Below are 27,477 nucleotides of genomic sequence, written 5' to 3' on the forward strand. Positions count from 1 at the left end.
TAATAACAGCCAAGTCTTCCTGGGGGAAGTGATTTGGAACTGAGCCTGAGAAGGTTGGTAGGGTTTGATAGGTGGTAGGGGTCAAATATATATTTTTGCATTGAGGTTAGCTAGCTATCAATATGTGCTCTCCTACATATCCCTTGTTGGGGGTGGTGGGGGGGGGGCACGCATGGAAACAACACATTCAGAATGAATCTGTGGTTTGATTTCTGGCACTCGTTAGACTTGAAGAAGATTCTCAAGTCAAAGAGACTTTAAGTCATAGTTGCTCAACATCAATAGAGAATCATAGAAGGGACCTAGAAATCACTTACTTTACCTTCCAGATTTTATTGGTGAGGAAATTAAGGCATACAAATTATTATTTTTTAATTAAATTTATTTATTTTTCATTGAAGGATAATTGCTTTACAGTATTGTGTTGGTTTCTGCCAAACATCCACATGAATCAGCCATTGGTATACCTATGTCCCCCACCCTCTTGAATATCCCTGCCATCTTCTTCCCCACCCCACCCCTCTAGGTTGTTACAGAGCCCCAGTTTATGTAATGCCTACACATTTTAAATATATTGAATTTATTTAACCCACAGTGTTAATACACAGTTATCAATCAGAATGCCTACTTTCCAGTTTAGTTCTCTTTAATACCCTGCTTCATAATTACCTGTTTTTTTTTTTTTTTTTTTTTTTTGGGAGGGGCATCTTTTCTACTTTTAGGACTGCTTTGGAGAAGATATGTTTATACAGGCATTGCCTTGCATTCCCAAGTATGTGTGATCTAGTTGTAGGTGTAAAAGACACGATGGTTGTAGGGAGCAGGTCCGTTCCCAAAGAGTTTGTTGCACTGAATCCTTAACTGGAACTCTTATTTAGATTCAACCATCAATACATGTGTTTAGTTTAACACACAGTATTTAGCATATCGCCTGCCCCCCCCCACCCAAAAGAGATCTGAATTATTATTGGTTTAATAAGTTGGTGAAGGAACTGACTCTCAGTTGAAATTCTTTGATTGCTCTTTTGAAGAAAATGCATAACTACATCACCAATCATACGAGTTCCATCCTTACCTCATTTTTTTTGTCAACAGAAGCAGCATTTTTCTTTTACTACTAATTTTAATGGAATAATTAGGACAGTAAATATGGTGCATGTTTGTGTGTGTATGTGCTCAATCGCTCATTCCTGTCCGATTCTTTGCTACCCCATGGACTGTAGCCTGCCAGGCTCCTCTGTCCATGGGATTTTCCAGGCAAGAATACTGAAGCAGGTTGCCATTTCCTTTGCAGGGCATCTTCCTGACCAAGGGATCAAACCCGCATCTCCCGCATTGGCAGATGGCTTCTTTACCACTGAGCCACCTGGGAAGCCCCCTATAAATGTGCTGCAGTAATCTAATTTTTACCAAACACTAAAGTAGAGACAAAGATGGTGGTGATATTGTAGAAAATAGATTGTTGCTGCAGCTAGTACCACAGTGAGAAAGCTTTAAATATTTATGGTTAGTGGGTATACAAAAATTCAAATGTGTTATACAAAGATCAGTTTGATGGTATTAGGGTGTAGGGAATTTTAAAAGCCAAAGACCACATCTAGTTTGAAATATTTACAGAAATATATATGGCTTGATTTTTATTTATTTTTTGTACTGGAAAAATGACTTACATGGTATTGGGTCTTACTCTGGTGATGTATTTACTGAAGGTGAAATCTGTTTCCACATACTTTCCAGTGACATCTCATGGCCATGGAGGGTTTAACTTTATTCTATGGATCTCATCCAAGACTGAATTTGATTAGAATTTTAAAACCAGGGGTTTCTGATAGATAGTTATCATTCAGCAGAAATAGAAGTCTTCCAGGAGCCGATTATGACTGCTGAAAGCTTAGGAATTACACTGGCAGTTTGGTCTGAACAGTATTCTGGAATGGTACCACAAGCTTGGTGGTATATTGAAGCCAGACACTAGACACACAAGGGAGAAGAATAACTCATTTTTTAGCACACCTCTGTATTTTCCTAATCATAATTAGCTTTTATTCATTTAGGCTTCCTTTGTGGCTCAGCTGGTAAAAGAATCAGCCTGCAGTGTGGGAGACCTGGGTTCGATCTCTGGGTTGTGAAGATCCCCCGGAGAAGGGAAAAGCTACTCACTCCAGTATTCTGGCCTAGAGAATTCCATGGACTGTATAGACCATGGGGTCACAAAGAGTCAGACACGATGAGTGACTTTCACTTTCACTTTTATTCATTTACATTTGGCTTACTGTTGCAGAATATTATGGATCTGCCTTTAGAAAGAAGAAAAAGTAAAGCTATGTTACCAAAATTCCTCCTTTCCAAATAGTTACTTCAGTATTTAAACCATTGGCATTTATGCATTGACTTAGGGGATGTTTTTGATAATTTGCAAGTGTGCATTTTTGCAAACCAAATAAAAACTTGAATAATCATTTCATTTTGTTTTGCAGAACCCCAGCTGAAAGGAATTGTGACAAGGTTATTCAGCCAGCAGGGATATTTCCTGCAGATGCACCCAGATGGTACCATCGATGGGACCAAGGACGAAAACAGCGACTACAGTAAGGAACATTAGCTTCATGCAATCCAGTTACAATCAGATGTATGGCTTAGTGTCTCTTAGACTTAAAGCACGGCCAGGCTGCCTTTGGAACTGTTCAACTACTAGTAAGCTAGTTGTCTTTTTCTTTGTCCTTTTTGGTATGATTCTTATAGCAAAGAGACAGTAATGTATAGAGCTTATGTATTCAATAAGAAGGTAGGAGGCTTGAAGGAGTTCTGACTGCTCAGTGGACAAGAATTTCCTCTCATTCCATTGTTTGTAGTCAGAATGATGTTAAGTATTCATGGAAACAAGGCTACCTTCTAGCTCAAGGTAGTGTTTTAATCCTAGAACCAAATAGTAAAAATACCATAATAAGTCTTAGAACATCATTTCTGGAAGACAAAAATTACTTCTCAAAGTAAATATTGAATATATACATTTGTATATTACATGTTATTTTATCTTGACTGAGGCCAAATTTATTGATTTAAAAAGAAAACTATATTAAAATATTATATTTTGCAGTTTATATGATAATAAGATGATAAATATCAGTACTGAACTGCAATTTTGTTTACAATTTTTTGAAATGAAATGCAAGTATTAAAAGATTATTGATGACATCTCTGGAAATAATGTTTAACTAATTTAACTATAGGGCTGACAAGCTTGATAATTACCAAATCATCAAAGTCTGACAGAGTGTAATTGCATTTAAGAAGCATTTTTAATATAAGCCTCAGAGTCAGGAATGACCACTCTCATGGTACCTTTCGGTTTCTGCATAATCATATATAGGTACCTGGGGAGGAAATTCCTATTATTCTAAAAATATGTAGGACATTATATTGTTTCCCAAAGTTTGTCTGTATTCACTGCTAGATCTTTATTACTGGTCACTGGTCACATAGTAAATGCTAATTAAATCGATACCCAATTGAGTTGTCTTCTGATAGATGTGGTTTTTTTGATCAGACTTTCTTTCACTTTCTTTCTTTCTTTCCCTTGTGGTCAGATTGACATTCTGTCCAACTGAATAAGGTAATCTAAAAGCTTGATATTTTATGGTGAAAGTGTTAGTTGCTCAGTCATGTCCGACTCTTTGCGACCCCACCAGGCTCCTCTGTTCATAGAATTCTCCAGGAAAGAATACTGGAGTGGGGTAGCCATTCCCTTCTCCAAGGCATCTTTCTAATCCAGGGATTGAAACCAGATCTCTTGCACTTTGGGTAGATTCTTTACCATCTGAGCCACCAGGGAAAAATATAGATCTGAGGAAAGTTCTATGATCCCTAGAGTGTGAAAATGCTCCTATCCACCCCTTCTAAATTATTCTTTGTTTACTTAATGTTACACGTTACAAAATATGAATTACAATAAAGGAAAGATCTTATTATAGAGAATTTCAGCCCATTTTCTGCTGAGGAGTTGATTTACTTATTGTGTTTTGCATTGTTGGTTTGTGTTTGTGGAAATGCATTCTTTAAGTGATTTAAGATTTTCCCTGAGTCCAGATGAATGAGGATGCTCTCCTCTCCATGTATAATTTCCATTTATTGCATCTCAACTTGAATGCAAATTTAGTGAAGCTACAAGTATAGATGGAAAGAACCAAGGATGTTACTTAGCTGTGTCACCCGCTGCTGTCTCTGAGGTATCCCTTGATCTGGTTTCTTTTTCTATAAGATGAGGTGGCTGGAGATGAAAGCATTAATATCCTCTGTCAGCACCAGCTACCCAACTTAAAAAAAGATTGAAAAATTATAAATTTATGAAGATAGATTCAAGTGAGCCAAATAGCCATACTCAGTTTAATAGGATGCAACTGTAACCCAGACAGCTGTCCTGTGAATGCATGACATTTATCATAGAGCAATGGCAGAGAGGTGAAAGTGTGGAGTCCACTAACAGAAACACTTACTATTTTTCTAGAAAAATAGTTGAAAGTGCTTTCTCTCCAAATGCTGGGTCAGTGGCTAATGTAGATCTATAACCACATGTAAATATATACATTTATACACAAACAGATGTGTATGTATTATATATGTGTGTATTTATGGGCATAATAGCATTATGCATGACACACACACTGGGTACTGCATTTGGTCACATACTTTTAGAAACTAAGTTCACAAATTTAAAATATCTTATATTTTATTCAAATAAACTACTGCATATATTAATTGACAGGTTGGTATTAAAAGGAGCTTAAATATACAACATAATAAGACTTAATAAATTCATTTGGATACCCAACCCTTGGCTTAACATTTAGTTAAAAACATCATTACATCTGAAGCCCCAGTATGCTCTTTCGAAATGGTGGAGTCTACTTTTCCCCTTCAGTACCAGGTATAACAACTATCCTGAATTTGACTTTTTTTTTGTTTATTTCCATGCAGGTTTACATGTACATTTTTCATATATACATGATGCATATATTATATACATCGTTCGTGACATTGTTTTGCATGGTTTTAAACTTTTTTAAGAGGAACATTATCATATATAATTTTATGTATTTTCCTCCCAATATCATGGTCATCCAATGCATATATGGTGATATATTTGCTTTATATCATTCATTTTCATTTTTGTAAAGTATCCCATTGCATGAACATACCAAAATACATTTATCCATTCTCTTTTTGATGGATAATAAGCATTTATATTTTAAGGCAATTACAAACAGTGCTGCTAAAATATATCTTGTAGATGTTGAAGAAGCCTCCCTGGCCATCCTTAATAAAATTAAACATTTCACCTTTACCTTTCTGTTCTGCTACCCCAGTTTTTTTTCTATTTATAGCTCCTATGATGACCTAAAATGTATATTGTTGCTGTTTATTTTTTATCTTCTTCCCAGGAGAATATAATTTTCCTGAGTGAAGAGATTTTGTTTTGATCTAGAATCTAGAATGATCATTAATACATAGTAAACACTCAACACAAGATGAAACAAATGAATTAATGTGTCCTTATGCATATGTGTAAAAGTTTCTGTAGATCATTGTGTATCCACCTAAGTATTTTTTAATATTTCCTTTTGAAATAATGTTAGACTTTAGAGAAATTACAGAATAACATAGGAAATTCCAGTGTACACTTCACCCAACTTCCCCTAATGGGCACCACTTTATGTAACAACACTACAATTATCAAATTCAGGAAATTAACATTGGTAAGTACTATTAATTGAGCTATAGACTTTATTCCAATTTTGCCAGTTTTTTTGACTAATGTACTTTTTTCTGATACCTCCCCCCCATATTTTAATTAAAAATTTCCAGTGAAAACAAGTTACTTTTATTTTTACCTTTTCTGAGTGTGGATTGAGGTAAAAATATCAGAGAAGGCTTTAAATTGTAGTCATGCTTTTTAATAGAAAATTATAAACCTCTAAGCTGTTAAAATGCATTCTCTTTCTCTACTTTGTGTGGGCAGGAGTAAAAGCGTTTGATTGTTTGAAAAAAAATCTTGTTACTATGAGCATCTGTCAGAAGTCTGATGTTTGGTTCAGTAGACATCATTGGGTCCAGCCAACCTTACCATAGCATCTTGGATTGAATTAATAGGACACCTGATCTTTTGTTCATGAAGAAAAGACTAATTACATGTAATTGAGTACAAAGCCAAATGGGTTTGTCAGCAGCAACAGATAAAAATCTCTGCAAATGTAATGATAATAAAAGATGCAAAACAGTGTTGAAACACTGGAACAAAAAAAAGACAATTGCAGTTGGGAGAGTATTAATAGGAATATTTTACATAAAATTAGAAAGGTAATTATTCTGCTCCACTGGTTACCATAGGAGAAGATACATTTGAAGAGGTCAAACATGCTGGGGTGAAAACAATTCAAATATTATAACCAAATGCATTGTTCCCTTTGTTCTCTGAACAAAAATATTCAGGGCCACTTGACTATGGCATGAGCTGCCTGATAAATGAGTACAATGGTGAAACTGGAGATAGTCAAGCAGATGCTGTACTAGTACTTGTAGAGGATTTATGGGGAAAAAAAAAAAAAAAAAAAAAAACTCCTTTGGTGTGGGAGGGGAAGTTGCGACAGTTTCAGAACTCACTGACTTTTAAGGTCTCCTTCAGTCTTGAGATTCGTTTAAAAACTATTTCGAATAGATAAATATATGATAAAAAATTATAAAGGTACATAAAAGGGTATACAGTTGAAAAAGAGTAAAACAGTGCTTTACAACCACGAGCTGGATTGGCACTACCAGCAGGCCTTGGTGTGCTTCTGTTGAACATAAACAGTTTCATAGAACACCAGATCAGAAAAGGCCATTGTGACCGTGATGGATCAGGATGCAAATGAGACCACTCTGGAATCACATCTGAATGTAGACAAAAACAAGAAAGTTGTCCAAACTACAAAATGATCAAATATTGCTCTACCCTGGCTTATATGGGTGGCTACAGCTTTGAAGCTGTAGTAACTGTGTTCTTCTTGCCATCCAGATAAGAATTATTAAGATATCCAATTATAGAACTATACCTGCATCCATAGAGCGTTCAACCCAGAATAAATCTGCTTTCTTTTTTTTTTTTTTCTCCTTAAAAATCACTTGAGACCAAATCTGGAAGTCCTTGCTTACACTGTACTAACTAAAACACCTCAGTTCTGCCATGGTGTGTCTTTTTCTTCCTTACTGAGGGTCAATAAACCCAATTTTGTTCAACCACAGATATGTGGATGTATTTCTTTGGCTAGAATGAATTAACACAGTCAAAAGAGATTTTCTGTGCTTCTCCTCTCTGCCACTTGGCCACATTTTTTGGTATTCTTTCAGATGCAGTCTGTGCATTAAAAACATACACAATATTATACATATATATGTATTAATATATCTATATCTGTCTATTATCTACCAGGGCTTCCCTGGTAGCTCAATCGGTAAAGAATCTTCCTGCAGAGCCAGAGACCCAGGTTCGATATCTGGGTGGGGAAGATCCTCTGGAGAAGGAAATGGCAACCAAGTCTAGTATTCTTGCCTGGAAAATCCTAGGGACAGAGTAGCCTTGTGGGCTACAGTCCATGGGATCGCAAGAGTTGGACATGACTGAGTGTCTAAACCACTACCATCATCTTGTTGAGTACTTTTTCTTTAATTAAAATGTTGTAGCTATAAGACTTTTTCCATACTAGGACATATTTAAATAGGATACTTTATTTAACCTAGTTTCCTCTTGAAATATATTTTAGTTCTTTCTAATTTTGCTAATATAAACTGTGCTATAAACAATATCCATGTACAGAAGTCATTCTGCATGTGTCAAGCATATTTGGATAGATACTTAAAAGACATATTGCTTGGTCAAGGTTTTGTGATTTTTATATCTTTGAAAGATACCTGTTAATTCTCCATCATGCAAATTTACACTGAGGGTGGCTGTTTCCTTATTAGTCAACACAGTGTGTTATCAACTTTTGGTTCTTTGTTATCTAAAATCATAAACTTTGTTTTCTGATTATATGTTAGTTTGAACACTTGTTCATATATTCTACGAGCCATCTGCAGTTCTTTTTCTATGAAATGTTTGTTTATATTTATTTATATTAAATGTCTATTTTATCATTTGCAGGAAATCTATATTTTAAAAATTGGCTCATTGTTATGTGAGTTGCAAATGCCTTCACTCATTTTGTTGTCTCTAAATTTTTTTGCCATGCTTTATTTTACTTTATTTTAAATATGCATTTATGCCCTGAACATTTCTTTTCTATTTAGAAAGCTTTCATTCATTCCAAGATAATAAAAAAAAAGAAAAAAAACCCTCCCATGTTTTAGTAAGGAATTGTTTGATTTTTATTCTTTATGTTTAATTAATCTCGAATTTTATTTCTTAACTTTTGATCCTAGGCCTCTAATATTTTGTGTTCCTAGCTACTAGTTACAAGTACAATTTCTTTAGATTTGATGAATGTATTAAGTTCTCTATGATTTCAGCATAAAAAGTATATTTCAAAAAGATCTGTATCTGAGTTTTATGAATCCAATTGGAAATTTAAAAATTTACTCATCCAGCTATGTTTTCTATACAATGCTAAACATATGATGTTTTGATACCACCAATCATAAGTATATAGACACAGCCAAAGCCAACAGAAGCTCTGTATTGCTAAACGATGAACAAAAACATGATCCAAATGGTTAGTTGAGGAAAATCATTAAGGACATAAGGGATTCTACAAAGAATTGTAAAGATGTTCTGTCTTCTTAACAAGGGACCTTTCTGGACATCGACATCACTTTCACCTACTCAAACATGTACATTATAGTAGTCATGGTAGATCAAAAGCTGTGCCATATCTAATTATAGGGATATTATTTTCTTCTAGTGTTGTCTATACTTTAAGAATATATCACAATTTGTATGTGTGAAATCACACCTACAAGTCAGATGAAAAGAAAAAGAAATGCGTGTGTTATCCTGCTGATTTTCTTTAAGCAAGGTTATTTATATAATTCTGAGCAACACTTTGGTACATGTAATGTTGTTACTCTTATAGTGGCATGCCTTTTCAAGAGCAAAATTAATATTCAGTCTTAGCTTATGAATGCAGTTACCTCACTTGATTTTTTTTTAAATAAAGAAAAAATATTGCCTTTCGGCTTTTATAGCTAGAAGAAAAGTGATGGATGTTTGTTAGAGATTTGTTTTTGTTGAATGTGTTTCAATTTTATTTTATTTTATTTTTTTTGATTTTTAAACATTTATTTCTTTTTTATTGAAGGATAATTGCTTTACAGAATTTTGCTGTTTTCTGTCAAACCTCAACATGAATCAGCCATATGTATACATACATCCCCTCCCTCTTGAACTGCTCCTTCAAATAATATTTGCAGCAAGCTTGAACAAGAACCAATTATTTCCTTGAATAGTTTACCCATTCACATGTGTTCATGAGGAAATAACTCCTCAGCCTTTTTTTTTTAACCTTGGCATTGTACCATTTTATGTATTTCCTTTTGACCCTAAGACTTTTACCCTCTGGTTAGTAAAGTAAAACATGAGCCATTTGAGATTATCCTTTTCCTAGCTGCTCTATGACTATTTGTGGCATATTTATATAGACAGTATATATAGTGGTTAAAGAATCTTAAGGGAGCTACGTCACCAAGTGTATTCCTAGAAGAACTAAGGACGTATATTATCTTTAGTCTTCTCCTAGCACTGTGAGGTGAATGGTGTGTTGGTCTTCCGCAAGTCACATAAACTTTCTCGGATTTATGCAATCTCTGATTTTACAAAATGAGAGGAAGAGAGAATCTGTAAGCTTTTTATAGTCTTTCCTTTAATTCTCATATAGAAGTAAATGTGCTCAGAAAAACTGATCGACAGATTCCACTTCCATAAATACCATTTGTTCTGAAAGGTATGTTACTGGCAGGAAATCTTCAGTTTGCAAATTCCTATGTGATATTCTCAAGGTGTATATAAAGATCTGGGGAGTTATACATGATACAGCCAGAACTGAATCCAGGCTGACTTGAGATTCTATGCCTTGGAGTTAGTTATTTAACCTAAATCTTAATTCCCCCATTTATTTGGGCTTCCCTGGTGGCTCAGAAGGTAAAGAATCTGTCTGCAATGTGGGAGACCTGGGTTCGATCCCTGGGTTGGGAAGATCCCTTGGAAAAGGGAATGCCTACCCACTACACACTACCCAGAATACTCCAGTATTCTGGCCTGGCGAATTCCATGGACTGAGGAGCCTGGAAGGCTATAGTGCATGTTGTTGCAAGTGGGAATAATAATAGTACATAGATCATAGAATTGTTGTGTAGATTAAATGGGTGATTCATGATAAGTGCCTAAAGTAACACCAAAAGCCTGGTTAAATGTTGTCTATTGTTGTTGTTATTATTCTCCCCAGTAGGGGTCAGAGTCCTTGTTTGCCAGGAGCTTACAGACAGGGACCATTTTAACAGAAGTAGAGTTCTTAATAGAGAAGGCAATGGCACCCCACTCCAGTACTCTTGCCTGGAAAATCTCATGGACGGAGGAGGCTGGCAGGCTGCAGTCCATGGGGTCCCGAAGAGTCAGACATGACTGAGCAACTTCACTTTCACTTTTCACTTTCATGCACTGGAGAAGGAAATGGCAACCCACTCCAGTGTTCTTGCCTGGAGAATCCCAGGGACAGGGGAGCCTGGTGGGCTGCCGTCTATGGGGTCGCACAGAGTCGAACACGACTGAAGTGACTTAGCAGCAGCAGCAGCAGAGTTCCTAATGGTGGTAACTGTTGTGATGTGAAAGAACTCAGTGCTTAAGCTGAAGCGTCTGGAAAGTACTCTAAATTAGTGGTTCCTAAAGTGTGCACTCCCTGGACCTCCAGCACCAGCATCATCAGGAAACTTGTTTGTTGTTCGGTTGTCAGTTGTGTCCAGCTCTGCGACCCCATGGACTGCAGCACTTCAGGCTTCCCTGTCCTTCACCATCTCCCGGAGCTTGCTCAAATTCATGTCCATTGAGACGGTGATGCCATCCAACCGTCTCGTACTCTGTCATCCCCTTCTCCTCCTGCCTTCAATCTTTCCCAGCATCAGGGTCTTTTGTAAATGAGTCGGCTCTTTGCATCAGGTAGCCAAAGTATTGGAGCTTCAGCTTCAGTGTTAGTCCTTTCAGTGAATATTCAGGATTGATTTTCTTGAGACTCATGGTGCTAAGTTGCTTCAGTCATGTCTGGCAGTTTGTGACTCACGGTAGACATTGTGAATCAGAACCTCAGTGCTGGGGCTCAGCAGTGTGTGTTTTGACAAACCTTCCAGATGATTCTGATGCACTGCAGGAGGTATGAAGGGGCACTCTCCTCTGCATCCTGTATGTGAAGTGTTCACGTTTGCTAATGAAGTAGTCTCTGTCTTGGAACTGTCATACCTAGTTCTTTGGGAACCTAATTCCTAATGTAATAGAGAAAGCACGGCTCTGCAGGTAGATTGAAAAGCATACTGACATTCAGACTTTCTAGTATCTCAAATGTGTGGAATCTGTTTCATTTTTATTTCGTTTCCTGGAGAGTCAGGGCTCAGTTCTAGACTTAGGTTGAGGAATAATTAAAAAAAATTCACATATAGTAATATGTGGTTGCTCAGTGGTGTCCAACTCTTCTGTGACCCCGATGAGTGTAGTCTGCCAGCCTCCTGTGTCCATGGGATTTCCCAGGCTGGGTTGCCATTTCCTTCTCCAGGGAATCTTCCTGACCCAGGGATCAAACCTAAGTCTCTTGAGTCTCCCTCATTAGCAGGTGGATTCTTTACCACTAGTGCCACCTGGGAAGCCAATATAATGATATAAGTAAACATATATTGCATAGTTTTATGTCTCAGAGCTTTTGCACATGCTAATCCCTTTTGCTTGGAATGACTTCACAAATCTTACCCATCTGGAGAATCACTCTTACCCTTCAGAACTCTTGAAAACTCTTATCTCTTTTGTCACTATGAAGCTTTCTCCAGCCATCCCCTCAATTGCCAACCTCACACAAAACCCCACAGTAATTCCTCTCTTCACTCTATTGTGTTTGAACCGTCTGTGTGCATTTTCAGTTGCAGAAACATTATATGACAGTACATCATACATTATATTGCAGTTCCTTATCTGCATTTGTGTAGATAAAGAATAACATCCTTATTTGCCCTTCTGTTTAGAATAGCGATGATATTTTCCAAGATCCCTTATAGGAGGGCTATGCAGATGTGTTTCATTTAGCTGGCACACTTCAAGAAAAAAATGAGTGTATCCGAGCAATGGATGCATCTAGTTTCCCCTACATTTCTTCCTACCTGCCTGGTCCTAAAGACTTTTCCTTTTTATTGGAGCATAGTTGCTTTACAATGTTTTTAGTTTCCACTGTACAGCAAAGTGAATCAGCTATATATATATATATATATATATATATCTCCTCTCTCTTTTTTTTTAAATTTCTTTCCCATTTATGTCACAACAGAGCACTGAGTTCTCTGTGTTTTACAGTAGGTTTTCATTAGTTATCTATGTTATATTCATAGCATCAATAATGTATATATGTCAATACTAATCTCCCAATTCATCCCACCCCTTTTCTGCATGGATATCCATGTTCGTTCTCTAGGTCTGTCTGTCTATTTCTGCTTTGCAAATGCGTGCATGCTAAGTTGCTTCAGTCGTGTCTGACTCTTTACGATCCTATGGTCTGCAGCCTGCCAGGCTCCACTGTCCATGGGATTCTCCAGGCAAGAATACTGGAGTAGGTTGCCATGTTCTTTTCCAGGGGATCTTCCTGACCCAGGGATCGAACCCTTGTCTCCTATGGCTCCTGAATTGCAGGTGGATTCTTTACCCCTGAGCCACTGGGGAAGCCCAAGATTATCTAAATCTTATATAGATAGTTTTTTCACATTCCACCTATATATGTTAATAGATTTATTTTTCTCTTTCTGACGCTTGAAGACTTTTGAATTTGGGATACCTGTGGTTCTCTCTCAATGTTTGTGAAATCAAAACCAACCCAAACAAAAACAAGTAAAAACTCAAAGGAAGAGTTTATACCACTTAAGAGTTTATACCACTTAAGAGTTTATACCACTTATATCATCAACTGTAAGGCAGAGTAGCTTGGGTTTTTTCATTCAGATAACCTGTTTCCAGTCCAAGTCCTATCCTTAATTGTCTGTATGATCTTGTTTCAGTCATGTAAGCTCTCTGTTCTCTGGATTTCTAGTCTGTAAAATGAGGTTTGGAGAAAGGTTATCTCCAGTGTTGTTAACAAATCTGAAACTTAGAAAGACTGTAAATTAGCAATGATTTCTGTTTTTATTTTTCAAAAACTTGAAACTTTCCTTTTTAAACACATTACAAAAAGGGGCAAAATTGTGGGAGCAGATAGTGCAATGATTTTTGCATTGAATTTTAAAAAAGTAGTAAATTTACCTTCAAAATGTATGCAGAATTTGACCACCTCTCTGTACAGTCAAAGCTATGATTTTTCCAGTAGTCATGTACAGATGTGAGTTGGACCATAAACAAGCTTGAATGCCGAAGATTGATGCTTTTGAATGGTGGTGCTAGATAAGACTCTTGAGAGTCCCTTCGACTGCAAGGAAATCAAACCAGTCAATCGTAAAGTCAACCTGGAACATTCATTGGAAGGACTGAGGCTGAAGCTGAAGCTCCAGTATTTTGGCCGCCTGATGCTAAGAGCCAACTCATTGGAAAAGCCCCTAATGCTGAGAAAGATTGAGGGCAGGAGAAGAAGGTGGTAACAGAGGATGAGATGGCTGGATGGCATCACCAGCTCAACAAACATGAGTTTGAGTAAATTACAGGAGATAGCGAAGGACAGGGAAGCCTGATGTGCTGCTGTCCATGGGGTCACAATGAGTCAGACATGACTGAGTGACTGAACAAACGCATGGCTATTGTCACTGCCGAGTCCACACTACTCTCATCTTTGGTCTATTGCAATATCTTCCTAAGTAATCTTGTACTTAAGGCTTCCCCCACTTAGTATCCACACAGCAGTGAGAGGGACCTAGTTAAAAATGGGTCAGGTAAACTGACTTTTCTGCTCAGTCTCTTTCATTACACATCATTAAGGGTAAAAGACAAATTCACCCCATGATCAGTAAGGTTTTACATAATCCTACCCATTACCTCCTGACTATTCTCTTTCCTCTTTCTTTTGGCTAGTCTTCCAGCTGTTCTTTTAACACACCAATCATACTCCTTCCTTTCCCCAACATCTAATTCTTTTTCCCGAATAGACTGTCATATAACACTGAGGACAGTTCCCTGTGTTATACTTTATCTCCCTTGGCAACTTGATTTATTTATTTTTTTCCCACTATTTACCACTATGTAATATATACTTACTTATTTTATTATGTCCCTACTCCACTAAAATGTTCCCCATATATACCACACATTTCCCTCATTCATAATTTTGCGTATGTTATTTTCTCCAGTAATTATGTTATCCTCTAAAATTAATACCAACTGCCTTTTGTCTTTGAGAACTTTTTCTGATGTTTTTAACTGGAAGTCTTGCTTTTTCTTCTGCATACACTATACATCTCAAGATATTTATATAGTTTAATCTGTATTGATGCATCTGCTTTCTTTAAGTTATAAGTTCCTTGAGGGCTTGAGTTCCTTGACTGTCTGACTTATTTATGTGTTGGCATTTAACAGGGCCTTGACAATAGATAAGAAGAGTAACAAATTCATAGTAATTAATTCATAGTAACAGATGTATCATCAGACTCCCATATAAATTTAAAGGCATAATTAGAATATAAGCTCCACAGGGGCAAGGAGCGTGGTTTGCATTTTGTATTGTATCCCCAGTACCTAGAATAGTAGTTGGCTCATAGTAGGTTTTCAGTATTTGTTGAATAGATGAATAAAAGGGAGTTTTCAGAATGGCCTCATCAAAAATGAATAGGATTTTGTCAGACAACACCTAGCCTGAAGTTTTAATGCAAATTAAGTCACGTTTGCCTCTTTTTATCTTTTCGAGAATGAGAGACAGTTTAAGAGATTTCAAAAGATGGATAAGGAAGTCATTTTCCATTATAAAACTAGAAAGAAAATTGAGTATGTATGCTTAGTCTGGAAAAGTGAACTCTATAGCAGTAATAGTAAAAGAGGACACTGTTGTGCAGTTTTAAATATATCTTCAAGTGTTATGTGAATATATATTCATGGTGATAATTACACAGGCATCATTTTCTGAAAGCATGTAAACGGTACATTTACCCAGAAGAGAGGGAGCCATTGCTTTTATTATTCAAAGGACCAGCAGCTAAATTTAAGCTTATGTTGCAGGAAAAAGAAAATATACACTCAGGTGCTTTAAGGATAAGAAAGAAAGGCAGCCGAGGAGTTCTTGAAGTAGTGGAAAGGGGTATTAGAGTTCTGATGAATTAGAAATTATTAAAATTTCCCCAAAATTGCCTGATTCTGAGGCTCTAAGGAGTGAGTTGATTTGCTCAAGATAGTGTGAGGACAATTCAGTTCTGTAATATCCATAACCTGTGTTCCTTTCTCTATATAAATTATTGCTTGAGAGATTTTGCAAATTTAGCTACATTCTCAAACTGAATAGATTATAACAAATGGAATTGGGATTTGTTAAAATGTGGCTGGTTCAATTATGCATTCAGTCTGTGGCCACCAACTGAATAAGGGATAAATCAAAACTTAATTCTCATGTGAGTCAATATTTTCCAGGGCATACTATCTTGAAGTACAAAAACCTGTGGCGGATTCATTTTGATATTTGGCAAAACTAATACAATTATGTAAAATTTAAAAATACAATAAAATAAAAAAAAAAAGAAGAACTAGATATTTTAAGTGAGGGATTTGAAAAATAAAATGGTCATTAGTGTGCCAAGCATTATTTCTTAATGTATGAGTTTGGGCCACATTAGATAGTAATAAGTAATGTTTACCCAGTACTTTTTAAAGTTTCTAGTACAGGTATACAAATTTTGTAATTTTTACTCATTTAAGTATTATATCAATCCTATAAAACAGGGGCTGTAATTATTTCTACTTTGAAAATGAGTAAACTGAGGCAAGGGAAGTTGGAATAATTAATCCATGGTCATACAAATAAATTAATTAATTAATAAATTAATCACATGAATATTAAATGGTAGACCTAGGATTTGAGCTCAGTGAATTTAGTTCAATGAAACATAGCTCAATGAAACTATGAGCCATGCTGTGTAGGGCTACCCAAGACGGATAGGTCATGGTGGAGAGTTATGACAAAACATGGTCCATTGGAGAAGGGAATGGCAAAACACTTCAGTATTCTTGCCTTGAGAACCCCATGAACAGCGTGAAAAGGCAAAAAGATATGACACTGAGAGATGAACTCCCCAGGTCAGTAGGTGCCCAATATGCTACTGGAGAAGAGTGAAGAAATAACTCCAGAAGGAGTGAAGAGACGGAGCCAAAGCAACAACACAACCCAGCTGTGGATGTGATGGTTGATGGAAGTAAAATCTGATGCTGTAAAGAGCAATATTGCATAGGAACCTGGAATGTCAGGTCCATGAATCAAGGAAAATTCAATTCAGTTCAGTTCAGTTCAGTTCAGTTCAGTCTCTCAGTTGTGTCCAACTCTTTGCGACCCCATGGACTACAGCACACCAGGCTTCCCTGTCCATTGCCAACTCCCGGAGTTTATTCAGACACATGTCCTTTGAGTCGGTGATGCCATTGAACCATCTAATCCTCTGTGGTCCCCTTCTCCTCCTGCCTTCAATCTTTCAGAACATCAGGGTCTTTTCCAATGAGTCAGTTCTTCGCATGAGGTGGCCAAAGTATTTGAGTTTCAGCTTCAGCATCAGAATTCCAACTAATATTGAGGACTGATCTCCTTTAGGATGGATTGATTGGATCTCCTTGCAGTCCAAGGGACTCTCGAGAGTCTTCTCCAACACCACAATTCAAAAGCATCATTTCTTCAGTGCTCAGCTTTTTTTTTACAGTCCAACCCTCACATCCATACATGACTACTGGAAAAACCAAAACCTTGACTAGGCGGACCTTTGTTGGTAAAGTAATGTCTCTGGTTTTTAATATGCTGTCTAGGTTACCTGAAGTAACAGGCAAATTTTGCCTTGGAGTACAAAATGAAGCAGGGCAAAGGCTAGAGTTTTGCCAAGAGAATGCACTGGTCATGACAAACACCCTCCTCCAACAACACAAGAGAAGACTCTACACATGGACATAACCAGATGGTCAATACCAAAATCAGATTGATTATATTCTTTGCAGCCAAAGATGGAGAAGCTCTATACAGTCAGCAAAAACAAGACTGGGAGCTGACTGTGGTTCAGATCACGCACTCCTTATTGCCAAATTGAGACTTAAATTGAAGAAAGTAGGGAAAACCACTAGACCATTCTGGTATGACCTAAATCAAATCCCTTTTGATTACACAGTGAAAGTCAGAAATAGATTTAAGGGACTAGATCTGATAGGGTGCCTGAAGAACTAAGGACTGAGGTTCGTGATATTGTACAGGAGGCAATGATCAAGACCATCCCCAAGAAAAAGAAATGCAAAAAGGCAAAATGGCTGTCTGAGGAGACCTTAAAAATAGCTGAGAAAAGAAGAGAACCTAAAGGCAAAGGAGAAAAGGAAAGATATACCCATTTGAATGCAGAATTCCAAAGAATAGCAAGGAGAGATAACCCTGTATACGAGACAGCAAAAGAGACACTGATGTATAGAACAGTCTTTTGGACTCTGTGGGAGAGGGAGAGGGTGGGATGATTTGGGAGAATGACATTGAAACATGTATAATATCCTATATGAAACAAGTCGCCAGTCCAGGTTTGATGCACGATACCGGATGCTTGGGGCTGGTGCACTGGGACGACCCAGAGGGATGATATGGGGAGGGAGGAGGGAGGAGGGTTCAGGATGGGGAACACATGTATACCTGTGGCAGATTCATTTCAATATTTGGCAAAACCAATACAATTATGTAAAGTTTAAAAATAAAATAAAATTAAAAAAAAAAAAGAAAGCTTTTTTCAGCAATCAATGCAAAGAAATAGAGGAGAATGATAAAATGGGAAAGACTAGAGATCTCTTCAAGAAAATTAGAGATACAAGGGAACATTTCATGCAAAGATGGGTACAATAAAGGACAGAAATGGTATGGACCTAACAGAAACAGAAGATATTAAGAAGAGGTGGCAAGAATACACAGAAGAACTATAATAAAAAGATCTTCACGACCCAGATAACCACAATGGTGAGATCACTCACTAGAACCAGACAACCTAGAGAGTGAAGTCAAGTGGGGCCTTAGGAAGCATCACTACAAACAAAGCTAGTGGAGGTGATGGAATTCCAGTTGAGCTATTTCAAATCTAAAAGATGATGTTGTGAAAGTGCTGCACTCACTATGCCAGCAAATCTGGAAAGCTCCTCAGTGGCCACAGGACTGGAAAAGGTCAGTTTTCATTCCAGTCCCCAAAAAGACAATGCCAAAGACAATGCTCAAACTACCGCACAATTGTACTCATCTCACACACTAGCAAAGTATGCTCAAAATTCTCCAAGCCAGGCTTCAACAGTATGTGAACCATGAACTTCCTGATGTTCAAGCTGGATTTAGAAAAGGCAGAACAAATTCCCAATATCCATTGGATCATCATAAAAGCAAGAGAGTTCCAGAAAACATCTTCTGCTTTATTGACTATCCCAAAGCCTTTGACCGTGTGGATCACAACAAACTGTGGAAAATTCTTAAAGAGATGGGAATACCAGATTACCTGACCTGACTCCTGAGAAACTGTATGCAGGTCAGGAAGCAACAGTTAGAATAGAACATGGAACAACAGCATGGTTCCAAATTGGGAAAGGAGTACATTGGGGCTGTATATTGTCACCCTGCTTATTTAACTTAAATGCAGAGTACATCATGTGAAATTCCAGGGTGGATGAAGCACAAGCTGGAATGAAGATTGCTGGGAGAAATATCAATAAACTCAGATATGCAGGTGACACCACCCTTATGGCCAAAAGCAAAAAAGAACTAAAGAGCCTCTTGATGAACATGAAAGAAAAGAATGAAAAAGTTGGCTTTAAAGCTCAACATTCAGAAAACTAAGATCATGGCATCCAGTCCCATCACTTCATGGCAAATAAATGGGGAAACAATGGAAAGATTGAGAGACTTTATTCTTTTTTTGGCTCCAAAATCACTGTAGAAGGTGACTACAGCCATGAAATTAAAAGGCACTTGCTCCTTGGAAGAAAAGCTATGACCACCCTAGGCAACATATTAAAAAGCAGAGACATTACTTTACCAACAAAGGTCCGTCTAGTCAAGGCTTTGGTTTTTCCAATAGTCATGTATGGATGTGAGAGTTGGACTATAATGAAAGCTGAGCACTGAAGAATTGATGCTTTTGAACTGTGGTGTTGGAGAAGACTCTTGAGAGTCCCATGGACTGCAAGGAGATCCAACCAGTCAGTCGTAAAGGAAATCAGTCCTGAATATTCATTGGAAGGACTGATGCTGAGGCTGAAACTCCAATACTTTGGCCACCTGATGTGAAGAACCGACTCTTTGGAAAAGACCCTGATGCTGAGAAAGATAGAAGGCAGGAGGAGAAGGGGACCACAGAGGATGAGATGGTTGGATGGCATCACTGACGCAAGGACATGAGTTAGAGTAAGCTCTGGGAGTTGGTGGTGGACAGGGAAGCCTGGCCTGCTGCAGTTCATGGGGTCGCAAAGAGTTGGACATGACTGAGTGACTGAACTGAGCTAAATTTAGTTCTAGAGTTAATGCTTTTACCGTTCTATGTTCAATACCTATTTTCTCTCTTCTCATTAATATTGGAGCTTCCCTGGTGGCTCACAGGTTAAAGCATCTGCCTGTATCTGCCTGCAATGAGGGAGACCTGGGTTCAATCCCTGGGTCAGGAAGATCCCCTGAAGGAAATGGCAACCCACTCCAGTATTCTTGCCTGGAGAATCCCATGAAAGGAGGAGCCTGGTGGGCTACATTCCACGGTGTCGCAAAGAGTCGGACACGACTGAAGCGACTTAGCAGCAGCAGCAGCAGCAGCAGTGCATAAAAAATCATACCACTGCATTCTTCTCACAACACTTAAGAATAGTATTATGTAGGGAATATTGCTTACTTATAAAATAGTACAGTGTTTTGCAGGCTAAACTTTGAACTGGAGAGGATTTTCCTTCAATATGTTCGATGTGTTTATACTATAAAGTAAGACCTTTTTAGAAATAGTAAACCATTATACAATAATTTTAAAGATCTTAGATAATCTGGTTGCCTTTTAAATATATCTGCCTTGGGAAGTTTGAGGTGTGTAGGCTGTGTGTGTTTGTGTATGTATATATATTTCCATGTATTATTCAGTAGCCTAGATAGAGTGGTATTGAGTAGGCATCCAGCCAGGATGGAGTGAGGTTGCGCTCAGTACATCTGCTTTCCCTGACACTGAGGCAGAATGCGGAGCACACACCCATGTCAAAATATGTCTGTCTAGTATAAGCCCACTCCATAGTATTATAATTGAATTCTTAAAAATATCCTAAAGAAAGCCTCTGTTTGTTTCCTGTTGCTTAGATATTGACAGAGTCATCGTTTTAATTGTTGTTTTTGTATGTTCCAGTGATCAGTCTTGATACATGGGGAAGCAGTGTGGTGTTGTGAATAGTCCATAGAGTTTCAGAGACATACAGTTAAGGATATTAATATGCATTTCTTCATTTTGCAGCTGCATAAATTTGGGCAGTTTGCTTAGCACTTTGATGCCATAGCTTCTCACCTACAAAATGGGAATTATATGTGAAGACTTCACATATGTAGAAGGTGAAGATTTACCTTCTTAGAAGGAAGAGCTTTGGAAAATCTAAAGAGTAGAAGTTTGTATTACTTGAAGCTTGATGCAGAGTGATTTCAGGGAAAATACAGGATTTGAACAGAGCTTTGAGGAACTATGTGACAGCCTTTTTGGAACCTCATCTATAATTCAGTCCATCTAGGTCCTGGACCTAGCCTTCCCATCTTTGGGGGAATTTGTTCAAAGTCTAATTTAGATAGGATGGTGGCTCAGTAGTAAAGAACCTGCCTGCCAATGCAGGAGATGCAGGTTTGATCCCTGGGTTGGGAAGATCCCCTGGTGAAGGAAATGGCAACCCACTCCAGTATTCTCATCTGGGAAATCCCATGGACAGAGGAGCCTGGTGGGCCACCGTCAATGGGGTCGCAAAAGAGTGGGACACGACTTAGCAACTGAACAACAAACCCCAGTGTACTTGAAATTTCCCTAGGGGATGTGGAGGTAGAATGAGTCTAATTACATATTTGTTCTCAGTTTTTTGGATTCTTCTGATAATCTGATCAGGGAAAGTCCTATTAAGATGCAAAGGAAGACAATTCACTGACAATTCACTACCCGCCCCCTTATCTCCAAGTCTTCTAGAACAATGGCTCCAATTTTTTTGCACATTTGAATCATCTGGACACATTTTACAAGCCCAGATCACTAAAATCAGGATCTTCTAGGTTGGACCCAGGCATCAGTATTCCTTTAAAATCACACACAATGTGCAGTCAAGTGTGGAAACTGATTTGTTTCAGAAAATTACGTTTTATACTTTAGTCCACATTAGAATCACCTAGAGGGCTTGTTAAACTACTAATTTGGAGACCTTCATCCCAGAATGTATGATTCAGTAAGTCTGGAGGAAGGGCCAGAGTATTTGTATTTCTAACATGTTCACAAAACCAACTCTGAGAACCACCCTGTAGAACAGTACTTCTGAAACTGCAAGTGCAGAATGATCATCTGATGATCTTGTTAAACTGCAGATTTTGATTAAGCGGGTCTTAGATGGAGCCTGAGATTCTGCCTTTCCAATAAGCTATAGGAGATGCCTACTACTGCCCACACCTACCTTTGATCTATGGGCTGGTAAGATTTGGTACACGGGAGCATCACCTGATTTCAGTATTGACCATCTGGTGATGTCCATGTGTAGAGCAGTCTCTTGTGTTGTTGGAAGAGGGTGTTTGCTATGACCAGTGCTTTCTTTTGGCAAAACTCTGTTAGCCTTTGCCCTGCTTCATTTTGTACTCCAAGGCCAAACTTTCTTGTTAATCCAGTATATCTTGACTTCCTACTTTTGCATTCTAGTCCCCTGTGATGAAAAGGACATCTTTCTTTGGTGTTAGTTCTAGAAGGTCTTGTAGGTCTTCATAGAACCATTCAACTTCAGCTTCTTTGGCATTACTTTGGCATTTGGTTGGGGCCTAGATTTGGATTATTGTGATGTTGAACAGTTTGCCTTGCAAATGAACAGAGATCAATCATTCTGTCGTTTTTGATATTGCACCCAAATACTGCATTTCAGACTCTTGTTGACTGTAAGGGCTACTCCATTTCTTCTAAGGGATTCTTGCCCACAGTAGATATAATGGTCATCTGGATTAATTTTGCCCATTCCAGTCCATTTTAGTTCACTGACTCCTAAACTGTTGATGTTCACTCTTGGCCATCTCCTGTTTGACCACTTCCAATTTGCCTTGATTCATGGACCTAATATTCCAGGTTCCTATGCAACATTGTTCTTTACAGCAATGGACTTCCATCACCAGTCACATCCACAGCTGGGCATGTTTTTACTTTGGCTCAGCCTTTTCATTCTTTTTGGAGCTGTTTCTCCACTTTCCTCCAGTAGCATAATGGGCACCTACCAAGCTGGGGAGCTCATTTTTCAGTGTCATACCTTTTTGCCTTTTCATACTATTCGTGGTGTTCTCAGGGCAAGAGTACTGAAGTGTGTTGCCATTCCCTTCTCCAGTGGACTATGTTTTGTCAGATCACTGCAGATGGTGACTGCAGCTATGAAATTAAAAGACACTTGCTCTTTGGAAGAAAAGCTATGACCAACCTAGGCAGCATGTTAAAAAACAGAGCCATTAGTTTGCCGACAAAGGTCCATCTTGTCAAAGCTATGGTTTTTTCAGTAGTAATGTATGGATGTGAGAGTTTGACAATAAAGAACCTGAGCACCAAAGAACTTATGCTTTTAAACTGTGGTGTTGGAGAAGACTCTTGAGAGTCCCTTGGACAGCAAGGAGAGCAAACCAGTCAATCCTAAAGGAAATCAGTCCTGAATATTCATTGGAATGGCTGATGCTGAAGCTCCAATACTTTGGCCACCTGATGTGAACTGACTCATTGGAAAAGATCCTGATGCTGGGAAAGATTGAAGGTGAGAGGAGAATGGAATGATAGAGGATGAGATGGTTGGATGGCATCACTGAGTCAATGGACATGAGTTTGGCAAACTCTGGGAGTTGGTGGTGAATAGGAAAGCCTGGAGGGCTGCAGTCCATGGGGTCGCAAAGAGTCGGACACAAATGAGTGGCTGAACTGAACTGAGCATCACCGGGGAGCTTGTTAGAACCACTTCAGACCTATTGAATATGAAACTGCTTTTTAACAGTGCTGCACATTGGAATCATCTGGAGAGTTTAAAAAATATTGATACCTAGTTTTAATCCTGAAAATTCCAACTGAATATTTTACTTTAGTTGCCATGGGTGTGGCCAGGGCATCAGAATTAAAACAACAACAACTCCTCAGAAGGTTGTAATAATGCAGCAAAAATCATTGAGACAAAGTTATAATATGAGATTTTTTTTTAAAGTACAGTGCAAATCATCGCTGTCCTTTTATGGAATCTTCCATGATATTTTATTATAAAAGGAGGCCCTCAAGATGGATATTGACCAATAAATAGATCTTCCTGGGTCTGCTGCAACAGATATCAATAAGTTCTCAAAACGTTTATTGTGGCCAGGACTCAAACAACTTCTTAAGATGCAGCTTCAGGCAACTACAGCAAAATGACTAGAGTGTCATGTATGCCTGCCAGGTACCTGCTTCATTTTCATTCATTAACTCCAACAAATTGAGGGCCAACTGGTTTCTAGTTGCTGGATTCTGAAGGTGACTGCAGTGTAGTATCTGCTCCAAGGATATTAGAGGAGGTTGAACTTGTATGTAAAACAAAATTTAATATTGCAGGGTAGCACCAGTGCTGCCAAGTGATTTAGAACAATCACCGGATTCCAGAGATGGGTGGCGTGAGGTCGTTCAGTCACGTCCATCTCTTTGTGACCCCATGGACTGTATCCTGCTAAGCGCCTCCATCCATGGGATTGTCCAGGCAAGAATACTGGAGTTGGTTGCCATTTCCTTCTCTGGGCGATCTTCCTGACCCAAGGATTGAACCCAGGTCTTCCTCAGTGCAGGCAGACTCTTTATTGTCCGAGCCACTAGGGAAGCCCAAAGATGGCAGTCATTCCCCAAAGCCATTGTGCTCAGAGAAAGCAGATTTCAAACTGAATCTTGAAGGATGGACCCAAAATATTCAAGCTAAAATTAGGAGAACTGCATTTCAGGTAAGGAAGCACAGAATCATCTAGTGGAGAAAGTTCCTGCCACAATGGGGAGAAATGAACTGACTAATTTGGATGAATTAGAGCTGCAGCATTGAAAAAGACCCTGATGCTGGGAAAGATTGAAGGGAAAGGAGAAGGCGGCGGCAGAGAATGAGATGGTTAGACAGCATCACTAACTCACTGAGCATGAATTTGAGCAAACAACAGGGAGTTAGTGGAGGACAGAGGAGTGTGGCATGCTGCAGTTCATGCAAAGTCAGACACGAGTTAGCGACCGAACAACAACTAATTTGGATGAAGCAAAGAGATTGTGAGGAAGTGTCAAAGGCACCATATTTTACAGAGCCTTAACTGACACATAAGGGAGTCTAGAGCTTATATTTTATGACGTGGGGGACCAGTGAAAATTCCTGAGCATTGCAATAGAGTGAAATGCAGTGGGATTATAGTGATGATGGACTGAAAGAAAGATTTTGAGTTAATGACAGAATCTTCTTATTTTTTACATTTTTCTCCTACATTTCTAAAAATCTCTTACTGCATTTATTTCTCTAGATCCACTTAATATTTTTAGGACAACTGTACATGTATTACATATATATTCATTGAGATCAGTACATATAACATTTGACTGTAAATGTCAACAAAAATTAAGTGGAGTCGTGAATGTTTCCTTTGTGGCTTTTTTGATGAGTTTCCACTCTTTAATTACTCATCAATATTATGTGCATAAATTTTCAAAAGTGCTTTCTTGTTTTGGTAATTAATGATAATGAAATGCAAAGCTTTGGTTGAACATATCTAAACCATCTTAAGCAAGTTAACTTGTATTGTCTGTGTGTAACTTTAACTAAGAACTCCAGGTTTTGTATTTTCTGGGTGGGGCATGTCTGTTTGGCTGAAAAAATTTTCTTGAGCTTTCTAAATTTATTATAATTTCATTTTTCCCTCACTTTCTTTATAGCTATTTAGGTTGTGGTTATATTGTTATTCAGTCGCTCAGTCGTGTCCTACTCTTTGAGACCACATGCCGTGCAGCACAGAGAAGGCAATGGCAACCTACTCCAGTACTCTTGCCTGGAAAATCCTATGGATGGAGGAGCCTGGTAGGCTGCAGTCCATGGGGTCGCGAAGAGTCGGACACAACTGAGTGACGTCACTTTCACTTTTCACTTTCCTGCATTGGAGAAGGAAATGGCAACCCACTCCAGTGTTCTTGCCTGGAGAATCCCAGGGATGGGGAGCCTGGTGGGCTGCCGTCTATGGGGTCACACAGAGTTGGACATGACTGAAGTGACTTAGCAGCAGCAGCAGCAGTACAGCACTCAAGGCTTCCCTGTTCTTCACTATTTCCTGGAGTTTTTCAAACTCATGTCCATTGAGTCACTGATGCCACCCAACAATCTATTAGAATTTCTTTTCTATTTCTTAAGAGAAACAGTACTATATAGCCTTACAGCCGATAGCAGCTAAGCGCACACTGTAGCTCTTCTTTGGCTGACTTGATGACCTTGGCAAAACCATATTTTTGAGCTAAATTCAGTGCCCTCATATGTAAAGATGCAGGAAGAGTACATGTGTAGAATTACTTTTTTTTTTTTCTGTTTAGACTTTCATTATCATCATGACACATATCCTGCTTGTCTATTATACTACTGCAGTGCCTAGAATACAGGTGATGAATTCATGAATAAACCTAATAGACCATGGTGTCAATTTTGGCAACATAGTGTTTGATGGCAGATTTGTGGAAGATACAAATCTAAAGACTTCAAAATATGCAGAGATTTCTTTGAGGGTGTTTTTGCCCATTGATCTTATGGACTGACACCTGTTCTGTTCACTGAATTTTTCAAATGGAATGTGAGATAAATATTCTGTACAAGACAAATAGGCTACAGCAGATGAGTGATGACAGACATTTGCTTTCATTATCAGTAGTGATATGCTTCATTTTTCACCTTAAGGGAAAAAAAAATCAGATTGAATTGACTTGTTAATTATGCAGTTTCTGAACATCTTTGAAGTAACACAGGAAAGGTTATATGATAATATCAGGATTAAAAGCAAGTGGCAGGATTTCTACCTGAGCTATGGCAGATATTTCCACCAGCTGTTATCAAAGAAGGGGGTCATCATGTTGTTCATTTTCACTAAGTTGAAAATCCATAGTGTTTGCTATTAGCCAATGCTTGGGCTTCCCAGGTGGTGCTAGTGGTAAAGAACCTGCCTACCAATGCGGGAGACATAAAAGCTTTGAGCTTGATCCCTGGGTTGGGAAGATACCCTGGAGGAGGGCATGGCAACCCACTCCAGTATTCTGGCCTGGAGAATCCCCATAGACAGAGGAGCCTGGCCGGCTATAGTCCATGGGGTTGCGAAGAGTCAGACAGGACGGAAGTGACAGCATAGCATGCAATGCTTGGAAGAAAAAATTTAAGCCTCTAAGTCCCACACAACTAATTAGTCCCATAAATCAGTAAATTTAGTGAGGAAAATAAACCAGGCAATTGAATTAACTGATCAATTGTTTATAAAGTAAGGCGTTATATAATGCCTTACTTGAAAGCACTGAATCAACATAAGTGAAAGTACGTTGATTTTTACATTATTTTTATGTTTTATTTTAAATATAGTTATTTTTGCTTGCTGGTTCTTAAACATATAAAATGAAATATATTTTTTCCTCCCATGATATTTTAAGAAGTTTAAATTATGAGGCAGTGATGACCCAGGCGTCCACCGCCCCACTCCCATTGTGAAAGCTCTGGATTTGGAGGTGAAATAACAACCCCCCCCCAACTGATACCAATAATTTTGTATTTTGCTTTTATAGTTTAACAAGTTTTTATGAAAATTGTTATCTTAATTCATCTGCATCGTAAATCGGTAAAATATTCAGAGCAGATATGAAATT

General features: G+C 38.2%; 1 protein-coding gene across 10 annotated transcripts in view; it reads left to right on the forward strand.

The window, feature by feature from the left end:
- The window catches only part of FGF12 (fibroblast growth factor 12), a 650,917-nt gene that overhangs the window by 415,672 nt on the left and 207,768 nt on the right, over positions 1-27,477 (forward strand). For all 10 annotated transcript variants that reach the window (XM_055568690.1, XM_055568692.1, XM_055568693.1 and 7 more), the window contains one exon: positions 2,478-2,588. In XM_055568690.1, coding sequence (XP_055424665.1) covers positions 2,478-2,588 — 111 coding nt within the window. The remainder of the gene's footprint in view (positions 1-2,477; positions 2,589-27,477) is intronic.

This window comes from Bubalus kerabau, chromosome 2 (genome assembly GCF_029407905.1).
Source record: "Bubalus kerabau isolate K-KA32 ecotype Philippines breed swamp buffalo chromosome 2, PCC_UOA_SB_1v2, whole genome shotgun sequence".
Lineage (NCBI taxonomy): Eukaryota > Metazoa > Chordata > Mammalia > Artiodactyla > Bovidae > Bubalus > Bubalus kerabau.